We start from the raw sequence: 20,140 nt of genomic DNA on the forward strand, positions 1-20,140 counted from the left end.
TTTAAAAGAAATGCAGTGAACTTTGAGTTCCAAAATAGTGCAGACAGAGTCTTCATGACTTCCTCTGTGGTTGAGGAAGAGACTGAGAGCTTCAGAGTAAACAGTAATAAATATAGTGTGGTCTGAGGCCACCCTTACAAATGCTGCTCTTCAAATTGCCTTTTCCTTACTGCTTGTCTAATTGCTTGTCATTTAGCAGGCAGTTACATGTCATTTAGCAGGAGTTTATTATCCAGAACAACTTACAGTACACTAATTACAGAGTCTTACTAGTACAGCAAGGGGTTAAGTGCCTCGCTCAAGGGCATATTGTTCACAGAACTGGATGTTGGGATCAATGTTATGATTTCAGTAACTCTACATCACATGGGCCTGTACAGGGAGCATACAGGCCTTACATTTTATTTCATTCTAGAAGTGTCTCAAAAGCGTAGTCATTATGTTTTTGATGATTACTTAGTTATGATTATATTGATGCTTGTAGATGCAGCTTATAGTTCAGCAGAATAGCTTATCAGTGACCATGATAAGTGTATTTTTGTGTATTTTTTTATTAGCTTCTAAAATATTTCTATAGCATAGCGTTTGCTTTTAAATTGTCTTCCTAAAAACTTTTCACCTTATCAATTTTCCAAGACCTGAAAATGAAAAACAGTTTAACATTGCATTCTGATAAGAAATAAACCACTGAAACAAGTTGAATCAGTAGATTATTATTGTAACATTTTCTCATATTTTCTTCAAAATATAGACTCATTGGTGCATTTGCCTCACCAAATCTGGTATCAATAATATTAAAACATATACTGCTATCTGTTGTGCCAGAATGTTTTGTCAGCTCTGCTGATCATGCTTTGCATTCCATACGGTATATACATCCCAGATCTTGAAGGGAAGACATCTGTGTTGGTTGACAGAAAATATGGCAACGAGACATGGAACATATTTACATACTCAACTGAATAATTTTGGATTTGATTCCACTTGTTCAGCACTTCCTCGCTTTCTCTATTCACTATTGATTTCATTTGACTTAAACCCATGACTTTGGTGTCGCTAGCACCATGCTCTTACAGTGGAGCTGCACCAGTCTCCTCACCTTTTAGTGTGTAGTACCTCTCATTTATGACAAAGCCTTTGCACTTTATCCCTCTGTGAATGTGACTTGATGGCCGCTCAACTAACGTTCCCACTGTTTTACAGCCCGTGTTTCTGAGCAGAACTGGGGCTTCACATTTAGGGACTGATGAAGTTCTGGCAATAACATAAGACCAATGCGAGTGCACAATGTTTGGAGGCAGCACATTCAAAATTCAGGACACCACCTACCTCAACATCCCATAGAGCAGTCAGAACCCCTTAGGGCTGCTCAGGCACTTTGGAGTGGGAAGACGGAGAGTGAAATGCAGAAAGTTTGCTAAAAAGCAAAGCTCTACCACATAAGGCACATAATGCCTCAGGTGAAAGATGTTAACAAAAATGTTTTTAACAAGCCTTTTGTTTTTCTAAATGTCAAATATTTCAGTATCAAAACACAAAGTCAGAATACTGTTGATTCAAAGGGAGATTATAATATTTTTTGATATTATATTTTTCATGTACGTCATGCACGAGTATCAGTTGTTTTTGAGTGTAAATGTCAAATATTGAAATTACTTTCTACTGGTTTTGAAATGCGCTATACTATAAATGTCACATATGAATATCCACCCATATATTTTATAGTTATTTCTCTAAAGGAACAGCCACTATGGGATCTCAATGAATCTCAACCATTACCCAAGACCTGAAGTCCTCCTCTGAAGGCACCTAGTGCCCCCTTCCTGATTTATATGCTGTATTACTTAGCTTGATTAATTTGGATCACCTCACCACCCATTCTGAACAGTCAATCTCTCCTTTCACACCCTGGATCAATCTGTCATGAAGAGTCCATCACTTCACTGTTAATGCCCTTCTTCTTGAAGGTGTCATTTTAATAAAATAGCTATTAACAAGGATTAAAATTAAATGTACAAATATCCTGCCCAGCTCTGGTAGATGAACAGGCTGCTTCAGTGAGTGGGGGATGGATAAATCTAAGCTAATGAAGGCTTTTAAAGAGATTAATGCTTCACCCAAGAGAAGCCAAGTCCTGCTTGGATGCACACTCTCTCTCTCTTCCGCTCACTCCATCTTTCTTCCCCTTTCCTGGTGTCCAGGGCTACAGCAACAGGTGCAACTAGGAATATATTTCCACAGCCACCTGAAAGTTCAGGCTGAAAAGGCATTCATGCTGTTGTATTAAATAATAAATATTGATAACAATAATGAGGTTTCATTTGTTAAAATTGGTTAAGCACATTAGTTACCATGAACTAAAAATGTACAGCACTTCTGTAGAATTTAGAATTTAATATTGGTCAATCTTAATTTCAACTTGTACTAACACAATTTTAAAATCCAATGTTATATTTGTTAAAATTACTTAGTTCACTGTGAACTAACACGAAAAAACAGTTATGTTTTATGCTGATGATGCACAATAATAAAATATGTTATCATCTGCATAAAGATGACCTCAAATTAGAGACATTATCAAAAATGATATTTAAATATAAAGAAAAAAATTGGTCCTAGAACTGACCCTTGAGCTACACCTTTACAGACAGGCATTATAGATATAGCACAACCCTCTAACTGCACACACTCTATTTGAGATGAAAAGTAGCTGGCAAACCATGTAATAGCATTTTCATATCTGAAAATCCAAGTGTACTTCTTTGCACTTCTTTAAAAGGATCATCCTTGTCAAAAGCCTTTGATATTTCCTGTGTGTTTATGCTATTTGAGATTATTTTGGGAAGGATATGGTCCCATTGCAATCTGATGCTGAAGTGTGGAAATATGGAGTGTTCAGTAAAATTCATTGTTTATTAATATTATAGCATTATGTTTCGTAGAACATATTCTGTCAACTCTTTGTAGTTTCATCCACTTACATAGAGGACATTACTGTATATCATAATCAGGATAGAAAATGTTTATACATTATGTCAAACAATTTTCCTCATAAAAAGGAACATATTGCTAGTGCAACGTTAATGGCCATTGTATTTCAGCGTGTGTTCCCAAGGAGCTGCTCTTTGGCAGGTTCATTTGGAAACTGATGTATGAAGGATTATTTGAGGATTAAATGGAACCTATTTCCTCATGTTGATGAATTCATCATCTCTGAAACCTAACACAAACATAGGTAGCACAATGTATAATTAGTTTGCACGCTTCAGCACTTAAACCTATTAGCCACATCTGTCAGAGGAAAAGGAGAAAAGGGACAAGAGAATTTGTGCTTAGTCAAACTGTATGAGATTTTGAGAGGGAGAAATAGCAAAGAGGATGATGGTGATAAAGAGTTAAAAAGAGAAGGAAAGAAAGGAAAGAAAAAGAGAGCCTACTTGTCTACGGCACTTTTGTAATTGCGCGCTACTTCTTTGTCCATCCACACAGCTGTCATTGATTAGAGATCAAAGGTTAAAAGCTTTGGCTGGCAACTGCTGAAGTGAAGCATCTCCATCACTGAATACCTCAGACCAGATGTAAGTAAACATTGTACTCCTCTTTGACCCCTGCGGTCACTGTACACCTCCCTATAGTCAGTCGGTCTGAGGCCACAACGGAGACAGCGCAGTCACAGGCGTTCAATACAGCAGCATGACCTTCAGACCCATTACAACAATAGCCATAAAGCTCTCACAGTAAATGTACTTCCTTTTGTCTTTAATTCATTTACTTGCAAGCACAGTCCAAAATCAACATTTTGCTCTTTGTGCTGTCGGTGAATGATTCGCTTAAGGTGAGCGAATCCTGCTCATTAAACTGTATTTTGCATTATTTTTATTAAAAAAAAAAAAAAAGTTCCCCTAGATCCAGATACAAAATTAAAGCTGGCAGATGTGTGTTCTTACCAAAGCCAATATTTACTTTCAGCATTTTCAGAGTGCTAGAAATCTATAAAACACAGAAAGCAACGGTCTAGATAGGAAAACATACAGAATGAATGTGATTTGGGAGACTAGAATTTTCCCCCATGTACTACTTATATTTACACTAAAGTCTTTATTTGCAAATATTACATATATTGGTGTTAAGTATAATATTTGCAACCCACAACACAGTACAACAGACAATTTAAGGATTTTAAGAATTCTGTTCTATGTTCAGGTTCCTGTCATTCAAACACTCTTTTAATGTGTGTAACGCAGCTTCTATAATAAACAAACACCCAGCAGTGGGCCAACTGTATGCATTAATTTTTAAAGCTCTGCCCATTTTGTTTATGCACTATAAACAGCCCTTAAAATGCAAATGAAGGAGAAATCCACTTTCACCACCTGCTGGTGCTTCTCTGTGTAGTTTAGGGATTGGTCTGCCCTCATTTACACTCAATCAATCATAAGCCCTTATTTAACTATCGAATTTATGTCACCTAAACATATGATGAGATCCTGACATGGTTTTGTTGCAGGCTTAAACAGAAATAAATTAGGTCCTAAACCATGCCACATAGTGGAAAAAAAGGCTAGTTTTACGTCGTCGAATATTCCAGAGTGACAATTGAAGGAGATTGGCCTGTAACGTTTGTATGTGAGCATTAACGACTCCTCTAAAACATGCTATTTATAGGTGAATTTTGTGAAAGAAACATTGCTTTTTTTGTGACATGTGAGCTGTGTTTTGGGAAAGTATACACGTGCCTGTGTATTACCCGTCTTTATTGTTCATTGACCATCACACGACCATCTAATAGAGGATCGTCATCTTGGGAATGATGGGAAATAAGACGGACTTCTCAATCTGTTGGACTCCTGCCATAACAAATCGATTATCCTTATGACTCATGAATTTAGACAATGATGGCGCGATGCTCATTCTGAGTTAATTTCCATATGATATCTGTGAAGATGTTATAAATATTCAGCAGTCATATTTAATAAATGAATAGTTCTAGTCATCAAGTCCAGTGCAACTGCCCCTCCGTGTGCATTCGGAAATCTGCTTGGATTGGTATATGAGTTTTAAAACATTTGAGTAAGGTGCTATAGTAATTTCAGATCACGTTTTGTCTGCCAGGGTTTTTACAGATTGCGCTTTCAATTTAGTGCCATTTTGTTCTTGTGAAGTACAGTTCATGGCCTATTCTTGCAGGTGTCTATGTAAGAGTGAAATGGTGAAAAGAGCAAGGCCATTTACAGATACCCCTTGCATTGTTTAAACACAAAGCTGTTAAGGGAAACCTGCAGTGCATCTTCGAATGAAGAGCTTTTGCCTTTTTTGAAGAAAATGCTTAAAAGGCTTGACTAAAGCTTAAATGGCCTTAAATGCTGCTTTACGTGTGAGAAATGGAGGCAGAAAAAATTCAGATACAAGCTTGTTGTGTAGTGTCAGTAGATGCTCTCATCAGGTTTATTCGCATTATACACACTACCATTCTCTTGTGGTCAACAAGGCTACTTTTATTTTATGTAAAAATGCAATAAAACAGCGATGCTGTGAAATATTGTTACAAAGTGAAATAATTCACTTTGTTTTCTATTTTCATGTATTTTAAAAATGCAATGCCTTCCTTTGATGACAAACCTGAATTTTCAGCATTTATTACTGTCACGTGATGCTTTCTTAATCAATATGCCTAATGTAATATTCCGACTGACACAGGCTTGCTGAATAAAGGTGTTTTTTTTTCATTCAAATTAGTGGAGCCATCTGAAAATAAATGCTAATTCTAACAGTATAAGTTTGCCATGTGTCTGTGGCATAAAAGTGTGGTTAGAGCCCGGCTGGCAGAAGCCCAATACAATTCATTAACTCGGTCATGGTTTACTAGTACTGATTTCAGACTTGTGGTAAATTTTTTTGATTTACATGAATTTGAAGTAAACTGTTTATGTTTGGGAATTCACTAGTATGACAACATATTAACAATTTCTCAAACCGTGTTATTGATTTATTTCTATGTATGGATTTGTTTATTTATTTGTTTGACATGAATTCTGGGAGCTTGTGCCAATGTACTGTTGTTGCAGGAAGTCCATATGTGTCTTGCAGTGAGTTAATCACTCTTCTTTTTCGCTCAGGCTAGTCCCATAGCAATGGAGCCATGTTCTGGGAATTGCGCTGCTGTGCAAACATTGCTGATGAGTCTTCCACGGGCATCTTCTGGTTTGCCTCCCCCCGGCCAGTGTGGTGAGAACTCACAATGCAAACATTCACAATAACTTTAACATTTACCCATTTTAGCTCCACGTGCAATTTTAATATTCCAATTCTATAATTGTTTTTATTTAATTATATATTTGCATACTTATTTTTCATTATAGCAAAAATCTATGAAGCACAGTTTAAAAAAAAAAGTGCTTTGGCTGAGAACCAAATCCAGGCCTAGGAATGTGGTTTGTGTTTCAGCTTAATGTACAGTTACGTAGATACATATTCATAGATTTATAATACAAATCCCTCTAACACAGTTGAAAGAAAATAGCATATGCATTGGCCGGGAATCAAACCCGGGCCTCCGACCGTGTAGCAGGCGAGAATTCTACCATTGAACCACCAATGCACATCAATGAGGAAAGTGGGTGGGGTTTGAATTTTAAAGGAACCTTTAAGCCTTGAAGGTTATATATGTAGGAGACATGAGCAGTGTTGGGAATGTTACTTTTAAAAAGTAATTAGTTATAGTTACTAGTTACTTCCCACAAATAACAACTATTTGTGAGTTAGATCATTATAAAAGTAACTTATTACCAGGAAAGTAACTACTTTCTTAACTAGTTACTTTAAAAAATATATATATTTAAATATTCAATTTATATTTTTCTTGTGGCTTGTATAGTAAAAACATGAGAAGAAACATATTTAATATTACATAATAACATTTCACATCGTAAGTGTCATATTTGTTATTTGATATTAGAAGTTATATCACAAAGCTGCTGTACTATATATAAAAAACTGATAACTGAAGTTTAGGTGTTTATACTTTCTCTTATTTTAATAATTTTTTTAGCACCACCTTTAAATTGTTAAGCCCTCCTTTAGCACCCCCGGCCAAAATCATGTGCTGCCACTGGTAACCAAACAGTTGCTTGCAGCCATTGACTTCCATAACATGGTAAACAAAATACTATGGATGTCATTTGAATACCAGCAACTGTTTAGTTACCAACATTCTTTAATATATCTTTTGTGTTATTTTTTTTGTATAGATTAACTCTTTTTATAGGTTTTATTCAATCAGATATATACAAAAACAACAGTTTTGACTTATAATTATCAGCAAGTAAATAAATAAGTAATAGTAAGCATTAATTACAGGTTGCTCTGTGCTACCAGATGGTGTAGTTATGACATCTACCAGCAGGGATTAATTAGGCAAACCAGCCAAACACTGACCCTTTGGTCTCTGGCTGTCTACATCTCATATTGTTCTCATCCCGTCTCCCATGCATACCCTCCCTCAACCTTTCTCTCTTTCATTCTGTCATTTAAATGTAGCTTTTTTCTGTCCTCACACCCAGTTTCTTTGTCTCTGTGGTGTGGCTGTGTTCATCATGTAACCGTGATGAATGAGCTGAAAAATGAGCTGCTGTAAATGGTACTGCAGCAGGAAGTAGCGGTTCAGAGACGCAACACTTGCGGCACTCTGCAAGCCAGCAACGTCTTCTGACTGCAATATGACACCGACACCACTGCACCTCATTTGAAAGACAGGACGATAAAGAATGGGAGGGGTGGGAAAAAAGGAGAGAGAGAGGAATAAAGGATTAAAGATGAGGTGAAAACAAGAGATAAAATGCATGTTGGGAGTCCAATAGCGCTGACTGATCAGAGGAATAAATCTGACAGGGATAATGTTATCCCCAAGGAAAATCAAATCCAAATACTCTAAAACACTCAGTAAATGTACGCCTTTATCTTTTAAGCCAGCCCCCTTATTGCAGCACGCTAACTGTACGGTCTGTGAGGGCCTAATACCTGCTCTTTGATTTAATGAACACTGGCACCTGTGAATCTGTAGGATCCTGCGCCGCTGCTGCTCTCGATAAAGACTGAAAAGGCGTATTTGGCCTGATACTCTGACGCTGAAGGCATATGACAGATTTTTGGAGATGGTTTGGTTGAGATGCCGGGCGCCTTTGTGTTTTAGAGACACATATAGTAAGGGTGAATCATAAAATATGCAACAACATTTCACCTTGAATTACAGTAACATTTAGAGCGATTCGGCCTGCAGCATGTGGTAATGCCACTCATAGATAATGGAGAACGTGTAAACAAGCCTCAGATCAAAAGAATGTTTATGTTCAATATTTTATCAGTGTTAAGGCAGAATTGTGGTTGCCTCAAGGTCTACTGAAGTGTTATTTTCTTAAAGAGGAAGCGTGTCATCGCTGCACCACTAGCGATGCCAAACAGAATAAAAAAATATCAATGAAAACAATGATTGAAAAAGTTCTCCAAGTTTCACACAGTCCCATCTGTGCCGACTGCCTGCATGCAGCCCAAACTTAGTAACCACACACGTCATTTGCTGCACTAATTTATGGGTCTTCAAAGCTGGACCGTCGCATTCAGGAACTACTCTTGAGAAGATTGAAAATGGCAGTAAAAACATCAGCGATAAAATGACAAAAGTGTTGGATAAAAAAAAAATGTAGGCTTTAGATAACAATACCATTTGGTGCTGCCACTGGGGCAGAAATTATACACTTCACCTTTAACGTAAAAAAGAAGGACTGTCTAGAAGTGAGGTGATTGCTTATGCACTAGATCCTGTTGTAGGCTAGTAGATACATTGGTAGTGGTTCAATATAAAATCGATGTTTGGATATTAAACATCTGTTATTTATTATATGTGACCCGACATTTTTGAAAATCTGGAATCTGAGGGTGCAAAAAAACTAAATACTGACAAAATCACCTTTAAAGTTCTTAGCAATGCATATTACTAATCAAAAATGCATTTTAAAATATTTATGGTTGGAAATTTACAAAATATCTTCAGGGAACACGATCTTTACTTAATATCCTATCATTTTGACCCATTAGATGTATTTTTGGCTATTGCTACAAATATAGCTCATTGATTTAAAACTGGTTTTGTGGCCCAGGATCACATATGTATATACATCTCCAGCTTACTGGCAATTTAATGCCTCTCAAGTGTGATATTTCTTAAAAGTTGCAGTGAAGGGTAAGTAAGGAGAGATGTCAATATAGAAGACATTTGGTGTAAATGGTTGTCTTAGCTTATTCTTTTGCTTTCATCTGAAAAGCACTCAAGGAGAGGACAGGGAAGGGTCATGCTAGATCAAATCTGAACTATAGAGCACAAACAATTTGTCTCTGAAGAACAATCCATATACAAAAATATATATTTGTAGCATTGCCTTTATGCTCTTGAAAGTTGACACTGTCTGAATGTAAATTACAGGCTGCATCTTTTATATTTGAAGGAATCTAGATCAGTCAATTGTGCTTTACAATGAATTGCAGCCTTTTTATGCTTACTTCTTCTGTTTTGCTGTATAAATGCAGGGTGTAGGGATTGGCTAAATGTATTCCTTTGTTCCTCAAGATTCTGTCTTACGCTTTTATTTCTCCAGAACAGTCCAGTAGTAGTGTGGCATTTTGAGTTTGTTGTTTGTTGTTTCTGTTCCTCTGTATATTGTTTAGAGAATCTGCTTTTAGTTGCTTCTCCTGCTCAAAAATTATTCTTATGGCAATATTTAGGGTTTTTTATTTTTATTATCTAAAAAAAGGGCGTTTCAGAAGTTTCAGAAGCTATAAAGAGTATAGAGAAAAAGATTTCTTTTTTTTTTTTTATTCATCTCACTCAAATATTTCAGACAGCAGGCCTGCAAAAAGCATCAAAGAGAATAACCGAAGACTTTTTATTGTACTTGTGTGGTTTAACCAGACGGTCATGTGGAGGTCATATTGCTCTTGAGCCGCAAGTGATATCACTTCCTGTCTTTTCATCCTTTGCACTGTCAGCGTCTCCTCGCAACTCGCTCACCATTTAATGTAAACTCAATTCAAAATTATGGATTGCAGTCAAAGAGCCTATTCGCAACCTATTTTATGTCTGTTTTGAGGCATAGTTTTAAAGTGAAACTTGATGTTATCTTGCAGAATTGATTTTCCTGTAAAAAGTGGTTGCTATGTACCAGAATAGAGCCTGATAGTGTAAGTTTGCAGAAACAATACTTAAATAACTTTTTGGATGAGGCTTAAAGTATCAGCTACAGTATTCAAACATTTGGTTTTTACAATAAATAATACTTTTATTAATAAAGAGCGCATTAAAGTGATCAAAAGTGGTAGAAAAAACATTGATACATATGATTTCTATTTCTATTTTCAGTGCTCTTTTAAATATTTGATTCAAAAAAGAACATATAATAATATTTTGTAAAATAAAAAATAATATATTAAAATATATTAATAACAAAAAGTCATAACAGTTATATACACAATATGTCACTGTTTTTGATGTACTTTGATCTAATAAATGCAGCTTTTGTAATCATAAAAGACTTATTTCAAAACCATTTAAAAAAAAATATATATATATATATATATATGTATTTATTGCATTATTTGATGTTATATCTTGTTTTATCACGTACGTTTATCACCTACCTGTTTCCCTGCTATAAAACTGAATCCTCACAAGCACACACACACACACACACTTCCACAAGTGAACGTAGCAAGTCTCACACTGAGAGTCAGGTGAAAACAGCAGAGCAGAACATCTGTTTGTAAGATAACAGATTGATTCTCCTGCCAGTACAACCACAGCTCTCAGACAACATATCAGCAGAACACTTGCAAAACACAATCCCACTTTTCAACCCTCTCATCTGCTTATTCAGATGAAGAGGTACACCGCCAGTGACTTGGACAGTTGAGGAGGGTGTAAAGTAATAAACACTGAAAGTCAATCCAATCACTCAACATTTCATTTTTACAGCTAGCATTTCTCTCAGACATAGATCTTCTATAGTAAGGAAAATTAATAATTAATAAGTCCTGGAAGTCATCTGGTCATTGTTACAAAATAAGCCTTGACAGCGTGATCAAGTTCCTGATGTGAAACTCCCTGGAATGGTTTATTTTGTGGTAATGACCAGCTGAATGTACATCGTGGCATTTGCACAGCTACTTGTCAGATAAATACACGTACATGAACAAGGCTTTATTTTGCTTAGTTCTAGTTGACAAAAATTGTATTAGTTAATATTTTTCCTTCAATTTCACCTTTAATCCTGTCAGTCAGAATATAGGTTGATGACCATGCCATCGGCTGATGGTGTTATAGAATATCCTCCCAGTATGTTTTTTTCTTTCGTGTTTTTACGAGAAAGCCTGCAATGTCTCTATATTGCCTGTTTACCCTTTTAAAATGTCCATTTAGTGCGTTTAAAGCACAGTCAGCACCACAGGGAAGTCGCATAGGGAGTGAATGAGAGTGCAGTCTTTTGATAGTTTTATAAGTGAGCAACAAAGCCAAATTGATTTTATTCTGACCTGCTTTATCTGCAACTACAATCTGTTGTGGCAGACTTGACTTATTTATAACCCTTTCAGGCAAATGCCTTTCAGGGTACTTTAAAAATATTCCTCTTCGTGGAATCATAATGCTTATCTATTTGTAAACACAAATAATGTTACAGGTTGTATTGGCTTCTGTACAGCGCGTTCCATAACTGTTGCCAGATTGAGGTATTGTCGTTCAAAATAATAACTAGTTTCTAGCTATACAGGTTGTCACTGACCAGAACGTAGTTGCTATGCTGAATTTGTATGACAAAATTTCAGTTCATTTTCTTAAAACTGGTATTAGCAAGTAGACACAGGTTACTCGAGGAATAGACATAAACCACCATTTTATTTTAAAGGAAGCATTAAATTCAAATAAATTCAGCCTTGGTAAGCATAAGTGATTTAGTTTTAAAACTAAAGTTAAATGATAATAAATAAATAATAGCTTTTTTTAAATAACTGTAAAAGTTAATAAAGCAAACGCAACAGTATGCAACTTCTTCTTTCTATTTAGTGAATAAGTTACATAATCACCGAGCATTCTGTTACATGATCTATATAAACATGATATTGTATATGCAAGCAATACTTTAATCAATTAACGTTATTGCATATCTTTTGCTTGTTAACAGAGAAAGAGAGCTTGTTTCCCATAGCATGCATATCATTTTATTGATTTATTTTTACTTTAACCTTTACATCTAATTTGTTTACAGTGTATTGATGTCTATTTAAATAATTGGAAAAAAAAATAGAAATAATGTGTTGAAGCGATATAGAAACGTATAAGCAGTTTATAGCCATTATAAAACATAATCCATTTCTTAATTTGTCTTTCAGCCAATCATAATCAAGCATTCATCAGCGCCACAGCATAAACGCATGTAAACATTTTTCAAAACCAACAATACAAAAGACAAAATTGATTTTCCATGAAGTCTCTTTCTGAGAAAAGTTATAAGCACAAGTGTTCTGTTGGCTGCCGCTGTAAACGTGTTATTAGCAATTATGTATTGTAATTAGCGGCGTGACAGGTGTTCTGCTGTGCACGTTTGGGTACTCAAACATTTCTCTCAAGGTTACAGTGCAAACAAGTATACACATTTACATTTTCTCTCTTGCCTTTTTTCAGCATGTTGTTTATGAGATGTAAAGTGGCTAATTGCGCAGCTTGTTAGCAAGGGCATGTAGGAGCAGACCCGTCTAATCTATTTGTTGGCGATGTTCTGTGTTTTCTCTCTCTCTCTTCACTCAGGCTTCTGTTTTTGAGAAACCCATTTGACCTTATCGTGTCAGGTACCTCAGCTGTGGTCAGTGTGGCCGGTCTGTGACTGACACAAAGAGGAAGGCGGTGGCCATTAATGACCCTGAGGAGTGCACTGGACAGGGCTGAATTAGCTCTGCAGAACCGCCAGCTTTTGATAAGGGTTTTTTTTTTTTTGCGCTTTTTTATTAATGGCCACTGTCCTGTTTAGGGGATAATAGATTGTAGAGCAGTTCTAGAGGGAACTACTTTGAAATTAGCTTGACATGTTTAAAGCTACTCATCGTTTAAACGTTAAAGTACAGTAAAGACTCTTTTTAATGAAGCAGTTAAGGCTGGGAATACACTATACAGTTTTTCAACATGCAACGTTTCATATTTTGAGCTTATTTTTGAACACATATCATATTTTTATATATATATATATATATATATATATATATATATATATATATATATATATATATATATGTGTGTGTGTGTATAGTCCTTTTTGTTTCCAAAACATAATTTCATTTCATAATGTTCATGAAACATGCATGTAGTTGCTTTGAGCATATCGTATTCATATATATATGAAATGAGTCATACTGTTTTACTTTTAACTTTATTTGGTATGTCCACCTTTTGCAGCAATTACAGCAATATACAACTTATTTCCTAAGAATTTCAAAACTTATCCAATGCCTTCTGCAATTTAAGCCAAACATTCGAATGTAAATTAGATTTTTCCAGTTTATTTTTTACAACTCGCCCCAAATCTTCTTGACGGGGTTGAGGTCTGGACTTTGAGGGGGCCAGTTCATCATCGGTCACTGCCATCGGTCACATGGCAATAGCTACTTAAATATCTACAGAAAACAAGTATGAACAAAAGGGAGAAAAAGTAATGACATAATTGTCATTTTTGAGTGTACTATCCATTTAATTGCTGTGGGCCTCCGAGCGGATGGTTTAAAACCTCTTTGGTCAGCAGAAAACTGAAATGCGAGATCTGAAGGTCTGCTAATGTGGGAAGTGATATCAGCTGTATGCGAGATTTATCATAGGAGCAGCGTATATAATTATAAAATATGCCACTTACAGCTCGTTTCAACTAAAGAAAAATGATAGACTATATTTCTTTTCTTCACTTCTAAACTTCTAACCTCCATTAGCATCCGTTACAGCTGTGATGTTTGCATGCTAGCGCTGTTAGCCGCTGTCACCTACGCTGTCAAGCCTGTGTTGTACAATAAACACAAAGCGACTTCATTACCCTGACCTTAATCACACGAGTAACATTGAAGTTAAATGATGTTGTTGACCCCCGCGACACCAGATCTCACGTCCCACCAATGGCTTGAGAATGACGGGTGAAGTCATTATGACTCAAGGAAATAGAAAGTCAGGTTGAGAGTGTATTCCCTCTCAGAGTAACCTTGGCGTCACACTGAGGCTGGAGTGTGGCTGATTGCTTGCGGAAAACACTCATCAGTTGAAAGAGTGACCTTGGTGTGGCATAATGACACTTTGTGAAGAGGCAGGTGGTGCGAAGAGACAGCTGCTCGTTCGGCTCCCGCCGAGACATTCTTCCGTTTATCTCTGGAACTTGTCTCACACGCATCGCTCACGGCAAACGCGGGCCGTGGCGGGAAGGCATTTTACGCTACATGCGGACGAGACAACGGCCGTTTCCAATAATGGAGGAGCTGTGAAGTGTTCATTTACAGTGATGCATGCCTCGGGTCAACAAAGCCTTTCTGATTACCTTTAATGGAGTTCTCGGATTCGCACATCCTGTCTCAAAGTGCAGGATTCATCAGGGTTAATCACGCAAGCAGTTCACCTGCCAAAGATTGCAATAATGAGTTTGATTTTCCATTAGCCAAGAGCACTTTAGCCTTCTTCTCATGCGCACCTGATTTGATTCGGCCTCGCAATTAATTAATGAAACAGACAGCTCTTCTCGGCGGAAAACATTTTGTTCTTTAAATGATGTTGCCCTATTGTTATGTACAGTGTTTGCTGTAAATAAGTGTAGTTCGTTCAAATACTGGGTCAAGTAGGCGAATTTATACTTTGATATTTTGAAAAGGTAATTGAAGGAAATTACACTAGCAATCATGCTTTGCTGGAATAGGAGTTTCATTGTTTTATCAAAAATATTAAGTCCATCCATGCAAAGTTGTATATTTCTATGTTGTTTGTTTGTTTCATACATTCATTCGTGTATATATTTATATATATATATATATATATATATATATATATATATATATATATATATATATATATATAAACACATGCATGTATATATTTAAGGATATTTGTTATGTTTATACATTTATATATATATATATATATCAAATATCAAATTATACATATATTAATGTGTATACATGTAAATATTAAAAATATAAACTGTATGTGTGTTTATATATGCATAATAAATATACACAGTATATATATATATATATATATATATATATATATATATATATATATATATATATATATATATATATATATATATATGAACGTAAACAAAAACTTATTTTGGATGTGATTCACCTTGATTAATTGTTTGACAGCAAAAATATTAGTTATGTTATTCTTTTATTTTGCTTTTTTTAAATAATATTTTTCTCCATCAAGCTTTATTCATTCACAACTCGAACTCTTACCACAGATCACATCAGAAATTTATTAGCTGTCATGTATGCTTTGTTCAGGAATTACGCTTTAAACTCATCAGGGAGGCCAGTATTCAATAATACACTTGTAAGGAATCTCTGATGTGTAAAACATCAACACATGCTGTCTAAATTACACACGAGTTTAAAGAGCCTGCACTCCTTTTCAGAGCTTCTGTTCTGAATACATACTGAGTAATGAATGTGGCCTGTAGCGTTATGAGTCTGATCAAACTACATCAGATAAACCACACTGTTCCCTCATCGCAAGATTACAAAGGTAAACAAATGAGATTTTAGAGACTTTGCTCTTACTTCTGACATGTACAAAACAAAACATCCCTGCTGCAACTCTGATGATCTTATCCCAGTGAAAAACATGCATGTAGTGGTTTTAAATAAATCATGGCTATTCAGTACTGCACCTTTTGATTTAGATTTTTTTGTCCTAGAAGTAAAAGTAGCTGTCTATCAACTTAATCACATGAAGATCACATTAAAACTGTTGTTGGATCATTTGCATACATATACACACACACACACACACAAATTGTTGTTTGTGGTTTACAGGGACTCTAAAGATATTTAATATGTAAATGTAACATATTTTTCTTCAATACATACTGTACATACAAACATATATGTAAATAACGTCCAAAACCCAAAGGTTTTGTGTACATAATATATGTGTGTGTTTTGTCTATATTTTGATTGTATATACCTTGTCCTAGACACAGACTTAAACTGTGGAATCAGTGGAAAAGTGCTAGGGAAGAAAATGTGGTCAATATGAAATAAACTGTGCATATGAAAAGCATTCAAAATGTGAAGAAAATCCAAAAAATAAATATTTGTGTTGTGTATGCTTTTCAGCCAAGCTGATTTTTCAACCATAAAAAAGCTAATAAAATAAATAATGTATTGCATGTATTTAGGATATATGTAAATGCAAACAGAATGAAATGAGTCGAAGGAAATGAATGCAGTGTTTTCTAAAATTCCCCAAAAAACAAATAGCGATGAGCTTGAACTGCTGTGATATTGACAGACACTGAGGTTTGTTTGTTAAGTGTCGGTGTGTGATCCTATCAGGATGCTGCTCCTCACCTGCTGCACTTCTGAGTCCTCCCCTTTGAAGCTCACTTCCTTCTCTTTCTCTCATCTCTTCCTTCTCCCCACAGGCATTACCATAGCCAGTGCTCTTATTGATATGTCTCAGCAGAGGGCCGGCGACTTCAAAGACAAGGGCTTGGGTCTAAAGAGCCGTAAACAGCAGCACACGGTGCACCAGGGAACCTGCGTTTGAACCAGCCGCCTGACCTCGCTGGACACACTGATTCTCAGCTTTTTTTCTCCTTCTCTCTCGTTCTCTGCCACTACAAGGAGATGGTGTTGATGAGCAGGGAGCTCTTGAAGTGTAAATGACAAAGGAGGGTCGAGACATTAGTAGTCCGTGTGTGGCTCCTCCTGAATTGCACGCTCCATAGTGGAGCTCGTATTCCCTCAGTATTGCTTGAACCTCTGTGGAGGACATCTGCATTTTGATTGCACCCACTGGGTTTCTGTTTTCAACAGCTGTTTCTCTGAAAGGGAGGGAGTGTGTAGATGAAACTCACTCGGACCCAAAATAGGAACAAGTTTCAGGCCAGAATTAATCATCTGATCACGCGTGTAGAGGCATTCAGAAGAAGCCTGCCTCTGCTTTCAGGGTTTTGTCTCGTTATTTAGTAAAGTGTCTGTTGATGACTCTTTAATAGACTAATTATCATTAGCTGAGGACTGTATTTGGTACATACTGTATGGTGTTTTGTAATGGTCTTGGTGTGTGGAAAGTGGAATTTTAGAGATTAGATTGGATTCGTCCTAAACTCACGCACTCGACCACGTGGAATTAAAAACTGGGGTTTGAGTTTTAAGTCCGTATATTTTAGATTTGAGGTTGTCTGGATGCTACACTGAAAAGATTTTGGTGTAGGATTCAATTACAAAGAGCAAAAATAAACACACTGAATTTAACATGCTTTTGTAAAGTAGAAAGACTGTATAGACTCCAATGATCTAATTAATTAGAAAAATCTTCTTTTTTTTTACGCTAGCTAAAATTATTAAATATATTGTCAAATTATTCTATATAATATTTTAGCAGATATACTCTACCATTCTAGTTTGGAGTGAGTAAGATATGTATACGTAAATGTTTTAATCAGCAAGTATGCATTAAAGGTGACAAAACATTGTAAATGTAACTCCACCGAATTTCGAATACATACTTTTATTTTCAACTTTCCATTCATCCATCTTTGGGCAAAAGAAAAAGTTTCAGCATTGATAAAGCAGGATTAAGCATGATTAAACATGACATTACATGATTATAATGCAACCTTAGTGAGCATAACAAACTTTTGGAACGGTAGTGTACATATTTAGTTGGTCTTTTTCATCCCGACAACACCTGCTTTTTTTGTCTAGTCCCAGTGAAAATATTCCTGAAGTTCAAACACAGGGTGTTTTGGTAGTGCTGCAGAAAGAGCGTTTACAGTCTTACTACAAATGGCTGACATGTGGTTGTGTGTGCATGACTTAAAAGAAAGTGTATTAATCTTCCAATCCACAGGGTTTTTCAGCATCATTTGATTTGCTACGGATTTACCTTATGGAGCTTTATCTGCCATAAACTAGTGCTAGGATCATCAGATACGTGTCGGCAGAGAGTTGAAATGAAGGCTTGAAATAGACCTAAAATATCAGAAGGGTTCTGTGGGAAAAAAATCATTGGTTTGTGTGTTTAATGTCTAGTGTTCACAAAATCATCAGGCTACTATTGCCATTAGTACATACAGTATGTCCATGTCTTAACTCAGTGTTGTTTAACAATAAAGCCAAGAAACACTTACCTGCATTTCTATATCTAATTGTGTTTTGTCATCATGTTTTGGTTTGTTTGCTTCAGATAGTCAAGACATGTAAAAACTCAAACAATTCAGTGTTTTATTAAATTAAAATATGCACAGTAAGTCATACATTTCCTGCATACAATTGTGTTATTGTATTGCTCTATTATGTTTTCACAACCAAAATGTACTACACTTGACCCTTTCTTATACTGAACCCTTTTAATAGTTTAATAGACTTTTTACTACATCATCCTAAACTTAGTTCACAATTATAATTCTGTTATGTAATTCCGAACCTATATGACTTTCTTTCTTCTGTGGAACAATAATTATAATATACGATTGTTGTTGTTTTTTTTTTTCCCATTGTGTTGAAATCTCTTGAATTAGTATATACTGTAAATGACTCCCGCTCAACTTAAATCTAATACGATTGGGTTTTTTTAGTTCATTTGCACTTTTACACAGGCCATACAGGTACAGTGTTATACTGCAAAGCAGAAACAATATCATTGTGTTGTCTCATGTCTCAAAGGCATTTGTTTTTGTTTATTTATTCTCATTTGCATAGTTGAGTCATAACCTGTGTAAATTGTATAAATGTTGATGAGTTTTCTGGTTTTGCAGTGTTATGTAATAATTTACATTATACAAAATCTACTTTTAAACAAACGAAGAGCAGCCAAAGAAAGTTTGTTCAAGTTTATGCAGAAATAAACATTTTGATAAATCTGTTGTACTTTGAAACTGCTCTCTGAAGGGGTCTCGCAAGTTTTATGCTGTATCGTGAGACTTCGCCGTGCAGGACAAATCATGTGGGTTGAATGGCATTTTCCAAGAACGGGGGAACAAACTAAAACCTGAAAAAAATAGTTTCAAACTAGCTACTTTCATGCTCAGTTTACTGATGAATCAACTGTTAAATCTGTTCTATATATTTGACTCGCCAAGTCAATTCAAATATACTACTAAAACCCACATGGGTTTGGAAAGCTGTTCAAATATTATCTACACAAGCATGCAGTGGTTTAATGCACTTATTGATTTTTCATTTTAAAAAAAGCTATTCGCATATGTTTGGGATTAAGTGCTGTTGCCACAGGTGTTAGACAGAACAGAGTACGTAGATGCATACGTGACAGATTTAAATGACTTTCTCAGCGAGTTCGCGATATGATTGTAGACAGCTGTTAAAATGTTGCACTTGCTGAAGCTGTTTTTGGATCATTTGTCACTCTGGATCAAACCCACCAAATTAAACATTAAAGAAAACGTCCCGTTTGACCTCGCTGGCAGCAATCAGCTCCGCTTCACTGCGTTGCATGTAGCATTTTCTCAAAGTTGCACATTGGCCAAAGAGAATTTCAATTAAATGCATAATTCTTTTTTTTACTTTATTGAAATTGCAATGGTTCAAGCCTATGTAGAAGTGCACATATGTGTTTGTAAAATGATATAAAATGAAACGCCACCTTTCTGAGGGATTGGCGTGGTAATGTACAAGGCGGCGTTAATGTATTTGGTCTTGGTGGAATAGATCTGCTGTGTTGCTGCTGCAGTGACAGAGTAAGTACCGAGTCTTCCTAGTGCCAATACATCCACAACATGCTGCAGTGAGCACAAATAAATAACCCCATCGTAGTATACGTGAATCACCCCGTAGCAGATTTAGACAAGTGGAGCTGGGGAAGGTGGAGGGTTTCTGCAACTGCTAC

The 20,140-nt window shown here is 35.9% G+C and overlaps 1 protein-coding gene across 1 annotated transcript in view; it reads left to right on the top strand.

Moving 5' to 3' along the window:
* atrnl1a (attractin-like 1a) overlaps positions 1-18,430 on the top strand; it is a 184,631-nt gene extending 166,201 nt beyond the window's left edge. The window contains exons 31-32 of the mRNA XM_043255880.1: positions 6,117-6,225; positions 16,713-18,430. Of these exons, the coding sequence (XP_043111815.1) occupies positions 6,117-6,225; positions 16,713-16,837 (234 nt within the window). The 3' untranslated portion in view covers positions 16,838-18,430. The remainder of the gene's footprint in view (positions 1-6,116; positions 6,226-16,712) is intronic.
* The last annotated feature ends 1,710 nt before the right edge of the window (positions 18,431-20,140 follow it).

Source organism: Puntigrus tetrazona, chromosome 13 (genome assembly GCF_018831695.1).
Source record: "Puntigrus tetrazona isolate hp1 chromosome 13, ASM1883169v1, whole genome shotgun sequence".
Taxonomy (NCBI): domain Eukaryota; kingdom Metazoa; phylum Chordata; class Actinopteri; order Cypriniformes; family Cyprinidae; genus Puntigrus; species Puntigrus tetrazona.